The sequence below is a fragment of the Gorilla gorilla genome, chromosome 11 (genome assembly GCF_029281585.2).
Source record: "Gorilla gorilla gorilla isolate KB3781 chromosome 11, NHGRI_mGorGor1-v2.1_pri, whole genome shotgun sequence".
Lineage (NCBI taxonomy): Eukaryota > Metazoa > Chordata > Mammalia > Primates > Hominidae > Gorilla > Gorilla gorilla.
The window spans coordinates 68,692,650-68,712,325 of NC_073235.2; the positions used below are offsets into that span (position 1 = coordinate 68,692,650).

The 19,676-nt window shown below is 34.3% G+C and overlaps 1 protein-coding gene and 1 long non-coding RNA gene across 3 annotated transcripts in view; one reads left to right on the forward strand and one right to left on the reverse strand.

The window, feature by feature from the left end:
• Positions 1-19,676, forward strand: part of LOC109025994 (uncharacterized) — a 160,302-nt gene that overhangs the window by 67,615 nt on the left and 73,011 nt on the right. The window lies entirely within an intron of this gene.
• Positions 1-19,676, reverse strand: part of SCN9A (sodium voltage-gated channel alpha subunit 9) — a 179,578-nt gene that overhangs the window by 21,701 nt on the left and 138,201 nt on the right. Inside the window, exons 22-24 of the mRNA XM_055380255.2 lie at positions 15,459-15,740; positions 14,442-14,495; positions 13,344-13,481 (exon numbers count right to left, since the gene is read on the reverse strand). Coding sequence (XP_055236230.1) covers positions 13,344-13,481; positions 14,442-14,495; positions 15,459-15,740 — 474 coding nt within the window. The remainder of the gene's footprint in view (positions 1-13,343; positions 13,482-14,441; positions 14,496-15,458; positions 15,741-19,676) is intronic.

The following is a 19,676-nucleotide window of genomic DNA, read 5'->3' on the forward strand; positions in this document are numbered from 1 at the left end:
GGAATCTATAAACAAACTGTGGATTTGAACAACGCTATAGACCAAATGGATCACAAACACACAGAATATGCTACCCAACAGCATCTTAATATACCATCTTTTCAAGTGCGCACAGAATATTCTCAGGATAGATCACATATCAGGTCATGAAGTTAGTTTTGACAACTGTTAAGAAGTTGAAATCATACCAGATATCTTTTATGACCACAATGGAATGAAACTGGAAGTCAGTAATAGAAGGAAAACTGAAAAATTCACAAATATGTGGAAATTAAACAACACTCTCTTGAAAAAGCAATGGGTCAAAGAAAAAAATCAATAGGAAAATTTAAAAGTATGTTCAAACAAACAAAAATGAAAGCACAATTTCCAAAATTTATGAGATGCAGCAAAAGCAGTAATAAAAGCAAATCTTATTGAGATACATGTCTACATTATGAAAAGAAATATCTCATATAAACAATATAGATTTACATGTCTAGGAACTAGAAAAAGAACAAACTAAGCCCAACATCAGCAAAAGGAAGGAAATATTAAGTATTAGAGCTAAGTAAGTGAAATAGAGAATAGAAAAGCAATAGAAAAAGTCAACAAAACTAAGAGTTGGTTTTTTCAAAAGATAAAATAGACGAATCCTTAGCAAGGATAACTAAGAAAAAAGATAGAAGACTCGAATATGTAAAACCAGAAATGAAAGAGGAGAATTTACAACTGATTTTATGGGAATAAGAAGGATCAAAGAGACTACCATGAACAATTATACACCAACAAATTGGATAACTTAGAAGAAATAGGTAAATTCCAAAAATATACAACCTACCAAGACTGAATAATGAGAAAATAGAATAACTGAATAGACAAATTGAACCAATAATAATAATAATAATAATAATAATAATAATAATAATAATGATAATGATAGTAACTCCCAAAAAAGAAATGTACAGGACCAGATGGCTTCTCTGGAGAAGTCTAACCAAACATTTAAAGAAGAATCAACATTAATTCTTCTCAAACTCTCTTAAAACTTTGAAGAGGAAAGAACACTTCAAAAGTCATTTTATGGGGCCAGAATTACTCTCATATCAAAGCCAGACAAAGACACTGTAAGAAAAGAAAATTACAGCTTTTGAAGGAAGTGACTTCAGCAACATTGTGGAATAGGAGGTTTATGACTATTTTTTCTCTCACGGATGTACCAAGTAAACATCTACATACACATGGATCAGTTCTCTCCAGAGAAACCCAGAATCCAGTAGAAAAACTCATGCACACCAGAGGACAGAAAATATCCATATCAATCAAAATGGGTAGAAAAAGTGGAAAGACACTCATGCACTAACCCCACCCTGAGCACAGCGCCTTACATTTGGGAAGAAAACCAAATTTGCAGCTACTTCCCAAGGGTTGAGAAACTATAGCACACATATAGAACCCAACTTTTTTTTTTAATTTGAGGAAATGTATTTATTTCTAGAAAATGCTTTTTCTAGAGTGTAAAGAGAGAAGAGATGAACTATATTATAAAATCATCTTCATAATTGCCTTGGTTTTCCATTTTGTAGAACCCAACTTTTATAGTCCCTGACACAGAGCTTGGCTTTTAGATCACCATGCTTGAGGAATGGCAGAGATAAGCCATTGGAGTTTTCTCTCAAGTACAAAAAACGATGGGGGGTTTTGAACTGCCTGAGCACTCTCAGAAGCTTTAATTCCTGGGATCAGACCATCTTCCAACTTCCCCGTGGAAACCATTAGGCTGCACGTTTTCCAGCCGCTCCCTGTGGTTCTGGCCTCTTCCAGTACTTGGAAATCTACATAGCAAATGAAGAATAAACCTTCTTCAGCCTAAACAAGAGGAATAACATTCCCCATGCCTTCTTCCCTGGCTTCCTCCAGAGACAATCCCAACTCTACAATCTTTCTTTTAAAAGAGGTGGAAGGTCTCTACCACCAAGAACAGGAGGGTGGCTTCTTCCCTGGCTTGCTCCTGACATAATTTATGCAGTCTCTTATTAGAGGAAGGCTTGAACTACACTTTAATCCAATAGATCTAACAGATATTTATAGAACAGTTCATCCAACAGCAACAAAATACATATTCTTCTCAAATCACATGAAACACTCTCCAGGATAGATCACATGTTAGGCCACAAAACAAGTTTTAACAAATTTAAGAAGATTAAAATCATATCGAGTACGTTTTCTGTTCTTGATGACATGAAACTAGAAGTCAATAAGAATAACCTTGAACAACTCGTAATTATGTGGAAATTAAACAACATGCTCCTGAACAGCCAATGGGTCAAAGAAGAAATTATATGGAAAAACAGAAAATATTTTGGGATCAATGACAATGGAAACACAAGATAACAAATAGTATGGAATGTAGAAAAAGAAGCCCTGAGAGAAAAATTTATAGTAATAAATGCCTACATTAAAGAAAGAAGGAAAATCTCAAATAAACAACCTAATATTACATCTTAGAGATTAGAAAAAGAAGAAGAACAAAATATCCCCAAACTTTGCAGAAGGAAGAAAATAACAAAGATAAGGATAGAAATAAACAAATCAAATACTAAAAAGTTGTTTTTTTGAAAAGATAAAATCGAAAAACCTTTAACTAGACTAACCTAGGGAAAAAAGACAACTCAAACAATATCTGAAATGAAAGAAGGGAGACTAACACTGATAACACATAAATACAAGGAATCATAAACTATTAATGTGAACAACCATACACCATCAAATTGAATAACCTAGAAGAAATGAACTAATCTTTAGAAACATGCAACCTACCAAGACTAAATCAAGAAATATTACATCTGAACAAACCAATATTGGATAAAGAAAATAGATCAGTAATAAATTAAGTCTCCTAACCAAAAAAAAAAAAAAAGGAAAAGGTCACTGGTGAATTCTATTTAAAGAAGTAATATGAATTCTTCTCAAATTCTTCCAAAAAATTGAAAAGGAGGTCAAACTCATTTTATGAGGCCAGTATTATACTGATATGAAAACCCTAAGAGTATGCTACCAGAAAAGAAAACTGCAGGCCAATATTCTTGATGAACATAGATCCAAAAATTCACAACAAAATATTAGCAAACTGAATTCCCTAGCACATTTAAAACATCATTCACCATGATTACTTGGGATTTATCTGAGGGTTGCAAAAATGGTTAAACATACATAAATCAATAAATGTGATATGCTAAATTAACAAAATAAGAACAAAAATCATATGATCATCTTACTAGATGCAGACAAAGCATTTGATAAAATCCAGCATATGTTCATAATAAAATCTCAACAAAGCAGATATGGAAGGAATGTACCTTAACAAAATAAAGCCATATATGACAAGCCCACGGCTAACATTATGCAAAAACTGAAAAGTTGGGAGCTTTTCTTCTAAGATCAGGAACAAGACAAGGATATTGACTGTTACCACTTATTTTTGACATAGTACTAGAAATCCCATCCATAGCAATTAGGCAGGAAAAAGAAATAAAAGACATCCATGTAAGAAAGCAAGAAATAAAATTATCTCTGTTTGCTAATGACATGATCTTTATATGTAGAAAACCCTGAACACTCTACCGAGAACTGTTAAAACTGATACATAAATTCAGTAAAGTTGCAGTTTGCAAAATCAACATAGAAAAATCGGTAGCATTTCTATACATTAACAATGAGTTATCCAACAAAGAAATTAAGAAATTAATCCTATTTAAAACAGCATCAAAATAAATAAATAAAATACTTTGAAGTAAATTTAACCAGGAAAGTCAAAGATCTGTACACTGAAAACTATAAGTTGATTTAAAAAAACTGAGGAAGACACAAATAAATTGTAATATATTTCATGTTCATGTGTTGGAAGAATTAATATTGTTAAAATGTCCATACTACTCGAAATAATCTACAGATTCAATGCAATCCCTATCAAAATTCTAATGTCAGTTTTCACAGAAATAGTAAAAAATCGTAACATTTGAATAAAATAAAAAAGATGCTAAATGGCCAAAGCAATCTGAGCAAAAAGAGCAAAGCTAGAGGTGCAATACTCTGTCATTTCAAAATATAAAGCTATGCTATTGTTATAAACACAGATATATTGGCTAATGGAAAAGGATAAAAAGCCCAGAAATAAACCCAATTATTTATAGTCAATTGATTTTCAGCAAAGGTGCAAAGAATAAACAATGGGGGAAAGGACGATCTCTTCAATAAATGGTGTTGGGAAAACTGAATATTCCTTATGCAAAAGAATGAAATTGGGCCCTTTCTCATACCATATTTTTATAAAACCAAACAAGTAAAAGACTTAAATATAAGAAATGAAACTATAAAGCTACTAGAAGAAAACATAAAAGAAAAGCTCTATGACATTTATCTGGGCAAGGATTTCTTGGCTAGGACTCTAAAAGCACAGGTAACAAAAGACAATAAGAGACAAGTTGGATTAGATCAAACTAAAAAGGTTCTTTACAGCAAACGAAACAATAATAGAGTGGAGAGAGAGATCATGGATTGAAATAAAATATCTGCAAACCATACATCTGATAAAGGGCTAATATCCAACATTATACATAAAAAGCTCAAGCAACTCAACACCTAGAAAATCAATAAACCAATTGTAGAATGGGCAAATAATCTGAACAGACGTTTCTCAAAAGAAGAGATATGAATGGCCAATAGATATATTAAAAAATGCTCAACATCTCGAATCATCAGAAAAGTGCAAATTAAAATCCCAATGAAATATTACCTCACACCTCTTAGAATGGCTGTTATCAAAAAGATGAATGATAACAAGTGTTGATGAGGATGTGGATAAAAAGGAACCCTTATACGTTGTCAGTGAAAATGTAAATTAGTACAGCTGTTTGAGAAAAATAGCATGGAAGTTCCCAAAACAAATACAATTACCATATAATTCAGCAATTCCACTTCTAGGTATATAGTGGTATATATTTAATTCCTCTAGAGGAATTAAAATCGTTCTGTCAAAGGTATACCTGCACTCCCATGTTCATTTCAGCATTATTTACAAGAACCAAGACATATTAGGTTGGTGCAAATGTAATTGCAGTTTTTACCATTACTTTTGCTGCAATTAAAAGTAATGGCCAAAACCGCAATTACTTTTGCACTAACCCATAGATGCAACCTGTACCCATCAACAGGTGAATGAATAAAGAAAATGTGATAGGTATGCACAGTGGACTACTATACAAAACTTTAAAAGAACAAATTTTGTCATTCATCCCAACATGAATGAAACTAAAGGACGTTATGCTAAGCAAAATTAGCCAGGTACAGAAAGACAAATGCCACATGATCTCACTTACATGTAAAATGGGGTGGGGGGAGGGGGGAGGGATAGCATTAGGAGATATACCTAATGTAAATGACGAGTTAATGGGTGCCGCACACCAACATGGCACATGTATACATATGTAACAAACCTGCACATTGTGCACATGTACCCAGAACTTAAAGTAAAATAAAAAAATAAAAAAATAAAAAATAAAAAAGTGAGAAGTCAACATTACAGAAACAGTGTATAAAGGTGGTTACCATAGGACTGGGGGAAGACGATGTGGAGAAAGTATAAATGTTGATCAAAGGATGTACATTTTTCATTTAGAGTAGAGGAATAAATCTTAAGATGGATTAAAGACTTAAATGTAAAATCTAAAACTATAAAAACCCTGGAAGACAACCTAGGCAATACCATTCAGGACATAGGCATGGGCAAAGATTTCATGATGAAGACACCAAAAGCAACTGCAACAAAAACAAAAATTAGCAAATGGGATCTAATTAAACTAAAGAGCTTCTGCACAGCAAAAGAAACTATCAACAGAGTAAGCAGACAGTCTACAGAATGGGAGAAAATGTTTGCAGACTATGCATCTGACAAAGGTCTAATATCCAGAATCTATAAGGAACTTAAATGAGTTTACAAGAAATAAACAACCCCATTAAAAGGTGGGCAAAGGATATGAACAGACACTTCTGAAAAGAAGACACACATGCAACAAACAAGCATATGAAAAAAAGCTCAATGTCACTGACCATTACAGAAATGCAAATCAAAACCACAATGAGATACCATCTCACACCAGTCAGAATGGCTATTATGAAAAAGTCAAAAAATAACAGATGCTGGCGAGGATGTGGAGAAAAAAAGAATGCCTACACACTGTTGATGGGAGTGTAAATTAATTCAACCATAATGGAAGACTGTGTGGCAATTCCTCAAAGACCTAAAGACAGAAATGCCGTTCAACCCAGCAATCCCATTACTGGGTATATACCTAAAGGGAAATACATTGTTCTATTATAAAGACACATGCACACGTATGTTTACTGGAGCACTATTCACAATGGCAAAGACATAGAATCAACTCAAATGACCATCAATGATAGACTGGATAAAGATAATGTGGTAAATATATACCATATAATACTATGCAGCCATTCAAAAAAATGAGATCATATCCTTTGCAGGGACATGAATGGAGCTGGAGGCCATTTTCATTAGTAAACTAAGGCAGGAACAGAAAACCAAATACCACATGTTCTCACTTATAAGTGGGAGCTAAATGATGAGAACACATGGACACATAAAGGGTAACAACACACACTGGGGCCTATGGGAGGGTGAAGGGTGGGAGGAGGGAGAGGGTCAGGAAAAATAACCAATGCATACTGGGATTAATACCTCAGGGATGAAATAATCTGTACAACAAACCCCCATGACATGTTTACCTATGTAACAAGACTGCACATCCTGTACATGTACCCCTGAACTTAAAATAAAAGTCAAAAAAGTCACACAATAGGAAATGAAAAAAATAAATGTATTGTCTATTTCAAAATTGCTAGAAGAATAGCTTTTTAACTTTCTTACCACAAAAAAATGATAAGTGGGTGAAGTGATGGTTATGTTAATTAGCGCGATTGAAAATTTCTACAATGTTTATATAGATCAAAACATTGTTTTGTACCCCATAAATAAGCACAATTTTTGTCAATTAAAAATGAACAAATTTTTAAAAAGAAAAAAGCATACTACAGAACAAGATCCCTGATGCACATAGATGCAAATAACTTCATCAAAATATTAGCAAACTGAATGCAACAGCCCATTAAATGATCATGTACTACGACCAAGTGGGAGTTGTCCCTAGGATGCAAGGATGGTTCAACATATGCAGACCAGTAATGTGATACACCACATGATCTGAGAAGGATAAAAATCACATGATCATCAGAAGAGATTCAGAAGAAGCATTTGACAAATTTCAACACCCATTCATGGTAAAAACTAAAAAAAGAAAACAAAAGCTAGGTATAGAAGTTTCTATAACTTGAAGGTTTGTCCCCTCCAAAGCTCATGTTGCAATTTAATTGCAATTGTGACAGAATTGGGAGGTAAGACCTTTAAGAGGTGTTTAAGTTATGAGAATTTTACCCTTTTAAATGCATTAATGCTGTTATCTCAGGATTGAGTTCATTATAAACAGGCAGGTTCTGCCTCCTTTTCTCACTTATTCTCTCTTTGTGCCATGTGATACCTTACAGCATGTTATGACACAACAAATAAGACCTCACCAGACAGCCCCTCAGTCATGAACTTTCCATCCTCCAGTACTGTGATCCCATAAGGTTTATGTTCATTATAAATTACCCAGCCTGTGGTATTCTGTTATAGTAGCACAAATGGATGAGAACAGAGGAAATATACTTCATGATAACAAAGACTACTTGAAAATCCCACAGCTAACATCGTATTCAATGGTGAAAAACTGAAAAACTTTCCTGTAAGATCAGAAATAAGACAAATATGGCTACTCTTGCCACTTGTATTTAACACAGCACTAGAAGTCCTAGCCAGAGAAATTAGTCAAGAAAAACAAGTAAAAGACATCCCAATCTGAAAGAAAAAAGTGTTTACAGATGACATTATTTTATATGGAGCGTACCCTAAAGACTCCACACATCAGGAAAATCTGTTAGAACTAATAAACAAATTTACTAGATGTTGAAGGATATAAAATCAACATACAAAAATCACCTGTGTTTCTATACACTAACGATAAACAATCTGAAGAGAAAATTAGGAAAGAAATCCCATTTATGATAACATCAAAAGAAATAAAATACTTAGGATATGCTTAACCAAGGCATTGAAAATGTATGCACTGAAAACTACAAAATGTTCATGAAGGAAATTAAAGAAGACACAAATAAATGGAAAGATCCAGTATTCACGAATTAAATGACTTAATATTGTTAAAATGCCCATACTACCCTAAGTGATCTGTGAATTCAATACAGTACATATCAAAATCCCAATAGCATTATTTACTAAAATAAAAAAAGATCCTAAAATTCATATGGAACCACAAAAGACTCTGAATAGCCAAAGCAATCTTAAGAAAAAAGAACAAAGTGGAAGAATCACATTTTCTCATTTCTTATTTATTTATTTATTTATTGAGAGAGAAGATCTCACCCTGTTGCCCAGGCCAGAGTGCAGTGGCATGATCATAGCTCACTGCAGCCTCATACTCTTGGGCTTGAGTGATCCTCCCACCTCAGGCTCCTAAGTAGCTAGGACTATAGGTGTGTGCCATCATGCTTGGCTACTTTTCAAATATCTTTGTAAAGAAGGAGTCTGTCTTGCCCAGGCTGGTCTCAAACTCTCGGCCACAAGTGATCCTCCAGCCTTAGCCTCCCGAGTTGCTGGGATTATAAGCATGAGCCACTGCACCCAGTCCCCACAGGTCCTCATTTCAAAATGTATAACAAAGCTACAACAATTAAAATAGTATGGTCCTGGCATAAAACAAATATATAGGCCAATGAAACAGGATAGAGAGCCCAGAAATAAACCCATGCATAAATAGTTAACTCATATTCAACAGGGGTGCCAAGAATACACAATAGAAAAGAGGCCACTCAACAAATAATGTTGGGAAAACTGGATATTCACATATAAAAAAATAAAATTGAATTCTTATATTATACCATACACAAAAATAAACTCAAAATAGATTAAACATTTAAAACTAAGACCTGAAAACTGTAAAACTCGTAGAAGAAAACATAGCAGGAAAGCTTCATGATACTGTTCTTGACAGTGATTTCTTGGAAATGACTCCAAAATTCAAACAAGAGCAAAAATAGACAATTGAGACCATATCAAACTAAAAAGCTTTGGGAAAAAAAGGAAGCATTCAAGAGGGTGAAAAAGCAACCTACAGAATGGGAGAAAATATTTCCAACTATATATCTAATAAATGGTTAATATCCAAAATATATAGGGAACTCCTGCAACTTAAGAAGGCATGCAAATGGCCAACATGTATATGAAAAGATGCTCAATATCACTAATCATCAGAAAATTCAAATAAAAACTGTAATGAGGGCCGGGTGCAGTGGCTCATGCCTGTTATCCCAGCACTTTGGGAGGCCAAGGTGGGTGGATCATGAGGTCAGGAGATCAAGACCATCCTGGCCAAAGTGGTGAAACTCCATCTCTACTGAAAATACAAAAATTAGCTGGGCATGGTGGCACATGCCTGTAATCCCAGCTACTTGGGAGGCTGAGGCAGGAGAATCACTTGAACCAGGGAGTCGGAGGTTGCAGTGAGCCGAGATCGCGCCACTGCACTCCAGCCTGGTGACAGAGTGAGACTCCTTCAAAAACAAACAAACAAACAACAACAAAAAACTGTAATAAGATATCATCTCATACCTGCTAGGATGGCTATCACCAAAAACAAAAACAAAAACCACCCAAATCAAAAGATAATAGGTGTTGGCAAGGATATGGAGAAATTAGAACCTTTGTACATTGTTGGAATGTAAAATGATGTAGCTGCCATAGAAAACAGTATGAAAGTTCCTGAAAAAATTAAAAATATAACTACCATTTGATCTAGCAATGCCACATCTGAGCATATTTTAAAAATTTGAACTCAGGATCTCACAGTCCATACTTCCATGTTCACTTCAGCACTATTTACTGTATCCAAATATGAAAACAACCTAAATGTCTATTGATGAATGATGGGATAGAAAATGTGGTATTTGTATACCTGCATGTGCGTGTGCGCACACACACACACACACAAACACACACTATTCAGCCTTATAAAGAAGGAAATCCTGCCATATGCAACAACTTGAATGAACCTGGATAAATTTATGCTGAGTGAAGTAACAGGAAAAATATTGCATAATTCCACTTCAGTGAAGTAACTAAAATGGTCAAACTCATGGAAACAGAGAGAAGAATGGTGATTGCCAGGGCATGAAAGGATGGGAGAATGGAGAATTGCTATTCAACAGAAATAAAGTTTCAATTATGCAAGATGAATAAGTTCTAGGGACTTCCTGTAGTACTTCGTAACTATAGTTAACAATATATATAGTATAGTTAAAAATTTTGTTAAGCAGGTAGATCTCATATTAAGTTTCCTTACCACAATAATTAAAATTAGGAAAGGCAAAGAAAAGGATACCACTTTCATTTGTTTTTTCTCTTTGAAATAAACGAGTTCATCACAAAGCATCTACTACGTACTTCTACATAGCATGTGTTAACTAATTGAAGTGTTGGTCATGTTTTTTCAGGGAAGAGTGGAAAGAAATTCTAAATCATTCAGAAAAGGTCAGAAAATAAAAGCTATACTTAGATTGCAAGATGAAATACTGGAAGAATGATAGGGGATATGAGTTTTTGATGCTTCTAAATCAGTAACTGTTTCCTGACTTTGGTGGTGATAGTATCAACCCATCCTATTTTACTTCCTGCAGTAGAAATGTTGTAAGAATAACATTGACAAGCAGGAAGATTAAAGTCAATTGGACGTTGGCTGTTTTATTTAGCTCATACTGCTCTTTCTAGACACGTTTAATTTATCCTATGCAGGGAAGACTGAGGAATTACTTGTGTGTGCTTATATATTACATATGTGTATATATAATGCTTAAGTTGAGAAAAATAAATTGAAAATCAGTGTACGCTTTATAAAATGTAAAATGGAACATGAGATTTAAAAATCTTTAAAAATAAACATCTGTATTTGTAAATGTCAGGATAAATAATGCAATATTTACTAAATTTTTGTCTACTTGCAAATAGTCAATCATGCACACTAATGACATTTTGGTACATGTACATCTGTCTTCTTAGATGCTAAGCCAGTACCCGAAATTATTATTCTCTTTTGTAATTCTGCCATTTAGTCTCCAAAGATCTCTTTTTGTATAGGTGGTACCACAACCAGAGTATCTCAGTTAGTTGACAAGAAACTCCAGAATTAGACTCCTTTATCTCTTGCAAATCACAAGCAATACTGTAGATTCTACCCTCTAAAATGTTTTAATGGAACATATTTCCTATTCTCCATTGCCACACAGGACTAATTTGGAGACTTAGTGTGGTCCAGGTGGCAGGTCAAGCAGGGTCTGAAATAGTCTTTGGTCCTTCCCTAGTCATTTTATGCATCACTACTAGATTAATTTTTTGTAAAGCTCAGTCTCAGACTCTAGAAAAAGCAATTCTGGAGCTAGATCCATAATGAAACTACTTTTTAGCTGTCAGGCCACGTGCAAATAAGATAATTTTTCTGAGAGGTTAAATGAGGATACTATGTCTTTTAGATTTGTTGTAAAATTTGACTACAATTATGTTAGAAGTATTTTACACAGGATCTGACATATCATGGAGTCTTAATAAACATCAATCTCCTGCTTCCATATTCTTCCCTACTCAACATATATGAATGAAACACCAGCTGCTATTAAAAAAGGTCTAATACGGCTTTTTATATCTACTCTCAGGCAGGTCAAAACCTCATCTTTTACTATTTCTCCAAATCTTAAATTTCTTCAAAACCGAAAGCATTGCTATCCCCCCTGAATTGCTGCCTCTTTTATCAACACAATTCATTTGCTCATTCATTTCTGTTTCACTCCATGTGGGTTAGCCATTCTTTTGCCTCTCCGTTGCTACATGTCTTCTTTCCCACCTTCCAAAGCCTTCTCAATTGTCACGTATTTCATAAACCATTCCATAGCAGCATCTATTTTTACTCTGACTGTCATGTATATTTTTTGTGCTTGTTAATTTTTCTTATTGTATTTATCATGATTATAGTATTTGAGGATAGAGCATAGTAGAGAGTTTAATAGAGTACAAGATACATTGAATTTACTACTGACTCTATCTAACCTTCATCACATACTCGATATATGACCTTGGGTAAGTCACTTAACCTCTGTGTGCCTTTCCTCATTTATGAAAGAGACTCTGTAATAATACCTTTTGTGATTGATGTTATGGGTTGGATTGTGTGCCCTAAGAAGGTACATATAAGTCCTAACCCTTAGCACTTCAGAATGTGACCTTATTTGAAAATAATGTCATTGCAGATGTAATGAAGATGAAGTCATACTGGAGTGGAGTGGGCTCTTAATCCAGTGTGACTGGCATCCTTACTAGTAGAGGAGAAAGACACACAGAGGGAAAATGGCATGTCACTATAATGGGAGAGATTGGAGTTCTGTTGCCATAAACCAAGAAACAGTTGGGCTACCAGAAGCTGGAAGAGGCAATAAAATATATTTCCTTAGAGGCTTTAAAGAGAACATGGACCTGCTGACACTTTGAATTTGGACTTCTAACCTCCAAAAGTGTGAGAGAATATATTTCTCTTGTTTTAAGCCCTCAGGTTTGTATTATCCTGTTCTCGTAGGTCAAAGAAACTAATACAGTTGATGTGAAGATTAATTAATTAAAAATTTCAGAAGATTGCTCAAATTACAATATTCAACAAGTCTTAATTTTCATTACCTGTGTTATTTATTCTGCTATGACATAAACTCCTTGAGCTCAGGAACCATATCTTACGTTGGTCTCCCCAAGCTCCAACCCAATATATATTACACAAAATAAAATAAATAACTACTTATAAAATGTGTTTTGAATAAATAGTGTATTGATTTTTCTTAATTATTCAATCCTCTATAGGAAACATTGGAAAAAACAGAATAGTTGATATATTGCTCAAAACCTATGGGTTTAACCTAAATCATAAGTTAGCCAGAACCTATTATTTAGAAAATTGTTTTCTGTGCAAAAATGAATAAGATTAAGCATATTTGTAATTGTATACTAGTCAATTATTTGAAAAATAAATGAAGTTCTAATAAAACTAATCATGAATTGATATCAAATTAAACTTTACATTATCTTTTTTGGAAAATAATTGTTCATCCCTTTCATTACAATGAAAAATATTTGAAATACTTATCTTCTTTTTCTGTTGGTTGAAATTATCTATGATGACACCAATGAACAAGTTCAAAGTGAAGAATGACCCAAAGATGATAAAGACGACAAAATAAATATACATGTAGAGGCTATATTCATATTTGGGCTGCTTGTCTACCTATAAAATTTACAAAAGTTAGCATTATATGGACAGTAACATTCATTATTTTCTTTTTCACATGGTTTGACCAGGTAATTCAAACAGTGCTATCCTAGGTAAACATAGGATTTAAGAAGCCATAGCATTGTTGAGGTTTAACATAATCACTCTTAACAATTTATTCAACATGTATTCATTACATACTTATTATTTATTACATACTTATGTAATAAATAATATAATCTTCAAATAACTACAAAGGGCTTAATCATATGCATATTTGTGCTCATATTGGTAGGAAAATTCCATAACTAAGTGACATACTATGTATATGTTATTTCCAAAAGTACTGTAAATGAGACATTATCATATTTATATACATTTTGCCATGTATTTTCATTTGATTCCAAATACATCTTTATTATATTTTGTAAAAATATTACCTAGGGAGTAATCATTAAAGTTTCTTAGCATGGAACTTATTTTACATAAACTCATCCAAGGTGTTTTAAACTGTAAAAACAGTAAAAGCTATACATTAAAATTATTTTATTTTTATTTTGATAAGCAAATATTTACTGAGCATTTAGTAATGCCAGCCTGCACTAAGTGCCCTGCTTCTATTTTCTTGTTGGGTCCTCACAACACTATGGAGTAGGCATTGGATGATTATAGACATTTATTAGACAAATGATAGATTCATTAAATTATAGATTAGACAGATAAACTAAGTCTCAAGAAGGTAAGGTAATTTGCCCAAAGTCAGTTGTAGAGCTTGGATGATATGGTACAGCTAGAATTTGAATCGGGCTCTATCTCCAACTGCTGTACTCACAACCACTAGGCTACTGTCAGGTGGATGTTCTTCATTGTCTGTGTGAGTCCCAAGGGCTTCATGAAGTTATAGTTTGGAAATCACGGAAATAAACTAAGAAGCTTTTAAAAATAAAGTTTAGTGCTAAGATAATCAATACTTACATTAACAGAATCCACTGCTGCATACATAATAATCGTCCATCCCTTAAAAGTTGCCTTTAAGAATAACATTAATAGAATTTGAATGTTAAGCTCATATTCTAAAATAGCCATAAACATAGTTTTGTCTGTTTAATGTTACCACAATTATTAAGTAATACTAGTAAGTTTTGCTGTATTCAACATGTCCATTTAATGTAAAGATTTGTTTTAAAAAGGACATATTCCCAAGTAACATTCTAAATCTTCGTCCTAGTTAATTATTTCTAAATTGTTACAGTTGCCTGTGAATTTCGCACACAACCTTTTATTTTTTAAAGGTGAAGGAAAATTTTATGAATAAGACAGGAAACATCTTTTCTCCATTTTTTAAAGGGTTCTCCATGCCTGTGGGAAGTTCCTCTCATCCCTTCATAGTGTGAAGCAGGAAGTTCAAAAATGTTCATTTTTGAAGCAATATTTGAATGGTGCAAGATGGGAGTCCACATGACACCAAAGAGTCAATTATAAATTAATAACTCAAATGCAACAGAACCCATGCTTCTTATTCATGTAGGAACATGTTCTAGGAAAGACCAACACTTTTTTTTTTTTTTTTTTTTTGAGACAAGAGTCTCGCTCTGTAGCCCAGGCTGGAGTGCAGTGGCACGATCTCGGCCCACTGCAACCTCCGCCTCCCAGGTTCCCGTGATTCTCCTGCCTCAGCGTCCCAAGCAGCTAGGATTACAGGCGCCTGCCACCACACCCAGCTAATTTTTTTGTATTTTTAGTAGAGATGGGGTTTCACTATGTTGGCCAGACTGGTCTCGAACTCCTGACCTCATGATCTGCCCACCTTGGCCTCCCAAAGTGAAGAGACTACAGGCATGAGCCACTGCGCCCGGCCAAGACTGGCACTGTTTTAAAAACCACACAGTATTTTATCTTCAATTTATAATTAATAGACTATTTAAAGAATAACTTATATCCTTCGTCCAATATCTATTAAAATACCAAGCACTCATGAAAGGGGACACTTACAACTTGAAGCAGAGATAGGTAACCAAGTCCGACATTATCAAAGTTCACTTTCAGGTTTTTCCATCGCACATTTTGACTAACATTCATAAGGGCAAAACATTCGGAACGATTTGGAACTTGACTTGCAGGAAACCGTGACCCATCTGTGGTGTTAATACACTCATAGAACTTGCCAGCAAACAAATTTACTCCCATGATGCTGAATATCAGCCAGAATATAAGACACACAAGTAGCACATTCATGATGGAAGGAATTGCTCCTATGAGTGCATTCACAACGACCTAGTATTCAAAAGAAAGAAAAGCATGATTAGGATTAGTAAGATGTTAAATAGGCAACATGAAAGAAATGCCATGCAGACATAAACAAATTAGAAAAGCCGCCCTTAAATATCTAAGATATCAAACCAACCAGCCGACTCATGTTTATTAAATGCCTGCTCTACACTCAGCAGTGTGCCAAGCAAGACAAAATAAGACATGAACTCTGTGATCACCAGGCTTACAAATTACATGATTATCACACAATAAAATTGTTAGCAAAATATAAGACAAAATAACTAAGATAATATAATAGCTTAAATAAATGTAAAATAAATAAAAATAATAAACCAAAACCTGTTATTGATAAGGTAAACTTGTAAAATCTGTACACTCTGGAAAAAAATGTATAAACATAAATGAAAAATATATATTTATATACATTTAAATGTTCATGATCTTATTATTACCAGCATTAAAGATTCCCCCATAGAGAAACTATTGGTGTATATCAGGTAGGTGGAATTATGACTGGACATCATTTTAATTTAATTTAATTATTTTCTTTTCTTATTCTCTTTTTTTGAGACATTCTCTACAAAAGGATTGAGAATCTTTAAATGGTTTAAATCCTTTAGATTTGGCTGGTTCTACGAAATAAGAGCAATCATTTTAAATTTATTATTATTACTCTAAATACTTTATATGTAAGCCTTTGACTAAATATATATAGTGCTGGCCTCAGTTAAGGCAAAAATTAGGAACAGTTTTTCTTTAATCCTTTCTTTATTTCTGCTTTTCAGCATTTGTACTGCTATTGATCACCAGTTTGTCTTTGCCACTCCAGTTTTCATCCAGGGCAATTCCTGTAGCATTTAACACCCTCCAGATTTTCTTATTTACTTAATCTTTCAAAACCTACCTGTCATCTTACACTTCAGCTTGAGCGCCCATTCAAGTACAAATGTGTTAAAGATTAACCTGTTAGGGAAGGAGCATTGGGATCCTTCTTTTCTGCAATGTATTAAGCAGGTTCTCAAGATGCTTTAAAATAGAGAAATACTAAGGATCTCTGACTACTAATCAGATCATCTAGGGAGAAGGTTTGCAAACATTTTTATAAATATTTTTAGGCTTTGTGGGTTATATCTCCATTGCAACTATTCAACTCTGCCATGGTAGTCATAGGTCATACATAAACAAACTGGTATGGCTGTGTTCCAAGAACATTTTTACAAAAACAGGCTGGGGTTTGTTGACCTTTGGTCCAGAGCAATGATTATTTGGAGTTCATGGACCTGTAGAGGTTTCCTGGGGGCATGAAATTGTATAACAAACATTATGGTTGTGCTGTCTTTCCGGAAAGACAATTCTAACTTTCATCAGATTCTTACAGTCTATGTGACCTCAAAAAAGATTAGGAGGAATAGGAATAGAGAACGAAGTTCAAAGTAGCCAGCTCTTAATAGAGCCTACCTTTTCATGCTCATTTCCTGCTGCCCTCCCTACTATGTTTATCACGTAGGCACACTGATACATCTAGTCACTGACCAAGCACACCTTGCACAATCTATTCTGTGCCTCCCTACCATGTGGTATCACTGCCTTGAATGCCTATCTGCCTATGATTTGGGGCTTACTCTTCAGTCATGAACTGTCTGAAATGTCACCTCCTTGTGATGTCTTCCCAGACTTCCCCGGATAGCCACTCCCTACTGTATATTCCTGTATCATTATGTGCCCTTGTCTGTCTCTCTTGTAACCATTGACCCTACTCACTCTTTGGGGACCGGGGTCTGTGTACCACTGTACTCTGTGTTTTTTATATCACAACACCTGACACATAGTTGGTGTTTAAAATGTTTTTCTAAAAAATGTGAGTAATGGTGGAATCATGGGTCTCTGAGAAAGACAGGCACCTATTGGTCTGATGAGAAGCCAGTTGGGAAAGCTAAAGAGCCTAAGGACTCAAACAAGCTGACTACAATATGCCTCAAATGCATTATTTCATTATTTCATTTATCCTTCAAAATAGCCCTGCGGCATGAATAAATGTCTCTTTTTGCATGGTTAACAAATGTAACTAAATAGACATTTGCCTCTCAAAATATACTGAACTATTCTGCATCCAATTCACCTGTAATACAGATAAAGAACAAAGAGCAAACAGAGTTAAATAGTAGGCTGGCTTAATCACTGAAGGAAATGGTTTTGTAGGGGAAAGTTGTGATAGATTGTAACATTCTATTAATGCTCAAAAAATTAAGTTAATGTCAATGAATTCTAATACCACCTTTCTGCACAAAATGAAACTTGTAATTTTCAACTTGTAGATAGAATATTTTTGAATTGTGCTTATGAACTTTTTTGTATAATCATGATCTTTCTTATATACTTGGAAACCATTATACACTGGATAATTAAAATAGCAGAGATTGCAGTCATAATTAGGTTTGTAGGGATAACAGTGAAGATTTGGTAGGCTGAAATCTTTGTTCACTTAAGGCTGGTTAAAACCCAAGTTTCTTATCCCCATCCTCGAGTTTCTGACTCAGTAGGTCTGGGGTGAGATCCAAGAATTTGCTTTTTTTTTTTTTTTTTTTGATACAGAGTCTTGCTCTGTTGCCCAGGCTGGAGTGCAGTTGCATGATCTCGGCTCACTGCAACCTCTGCCTCCCGGGTTCAAGCGATTCTTCTGCCTCAGCCTCCCTAGTAGCTGAGACTACAGGTGAGCACCACTATGCCCGGGTAATTTTTTGTATTTTTAGTAGAGATGGGGTTTCACCATATTGGCCAGGCTGGTCTCGAACTCCTGACCTCATGATCCGTCCGTCTTTTTAATAAGTTTGTAGATAATGCTAATAGCTGGTCAGTAAACCACACTTAAAATATCAGTAAGCTGGACTAATCTCCATGTTAAATTGCTCAGAGAAGGTAAGGTAGGGAGGCAGTTAAGTAAACAAATAAGTAAAATACAATATAATGAGGATTTTAGGTGTCTGAACAGAGAGAGAATATCCAGTTATGTCTCCTGGTGGACAGACAAGGCAACTTTAAATTGAGCCTTAAAGGACAGATAGGTGTTTGTCTGCTATACAAACAGGTTAGGGTCGGGACAGGGCAGGGGAAGCATTCCAGAACAGAGGCATAAAATAGCAGGTATAAATCTGGAGAAGAAATTTTAGAGGAGTACCAGCACATGAGGATATGGACTAGTTACAGAAAATAAGTTGTCCTCCATGTGTGTTACAAAGTTGCTGGTTTAATACAATCCTTAAAGCTAGGTTATGGTAGTTGTTATTCATTATAACTTGTTTGTCTCTGCTAATTGAGTATCTTTTCAGGCACTCTGCAGCCTAAGTGCAAATTAAGTAAACTCTCTGAGCTTTAGTTTTCTCAAATATAATTTAGTTATAATTCCACTTACTTTGCAATGTTATTTTAAAGGTGAAATTAAATGTGATGGCTGATGCTGTCTCACTTACCTATCTTTTCTAATGCTCCTTGCCCAGGTAGTTCCTTAAACAAATATTATTTGAACACCTGATATAAGGAGGTCCTTGATTACTTATGTATGAGAGATGATGTTAGGAACAATAGTTTCCCCTTTCACTTGGACTTCCTAGCACAGGGAAGATTTCCATTTAATATGGAAAAAGTCACTCATTTGGATCATTCTATTGTTTGACAATATTAGATAAAGGCAGGATTACTGTGATTAACTTATTCCCTTGTTAAACAATATGCGCTGAAATACTGTGTGTGTATATATATATAGAGTATGCATATATATACTAATATGTACAGTAAATGAAATACTATATATACATACACTATATATGCATATTTTATATATAGTCTTTCATATTCTGTATATATTAATATATAATAGTATATACTAATTAGTATTATACTTTTTTAGTAATATACTAGTGTATACTAATGAGTATTATACTA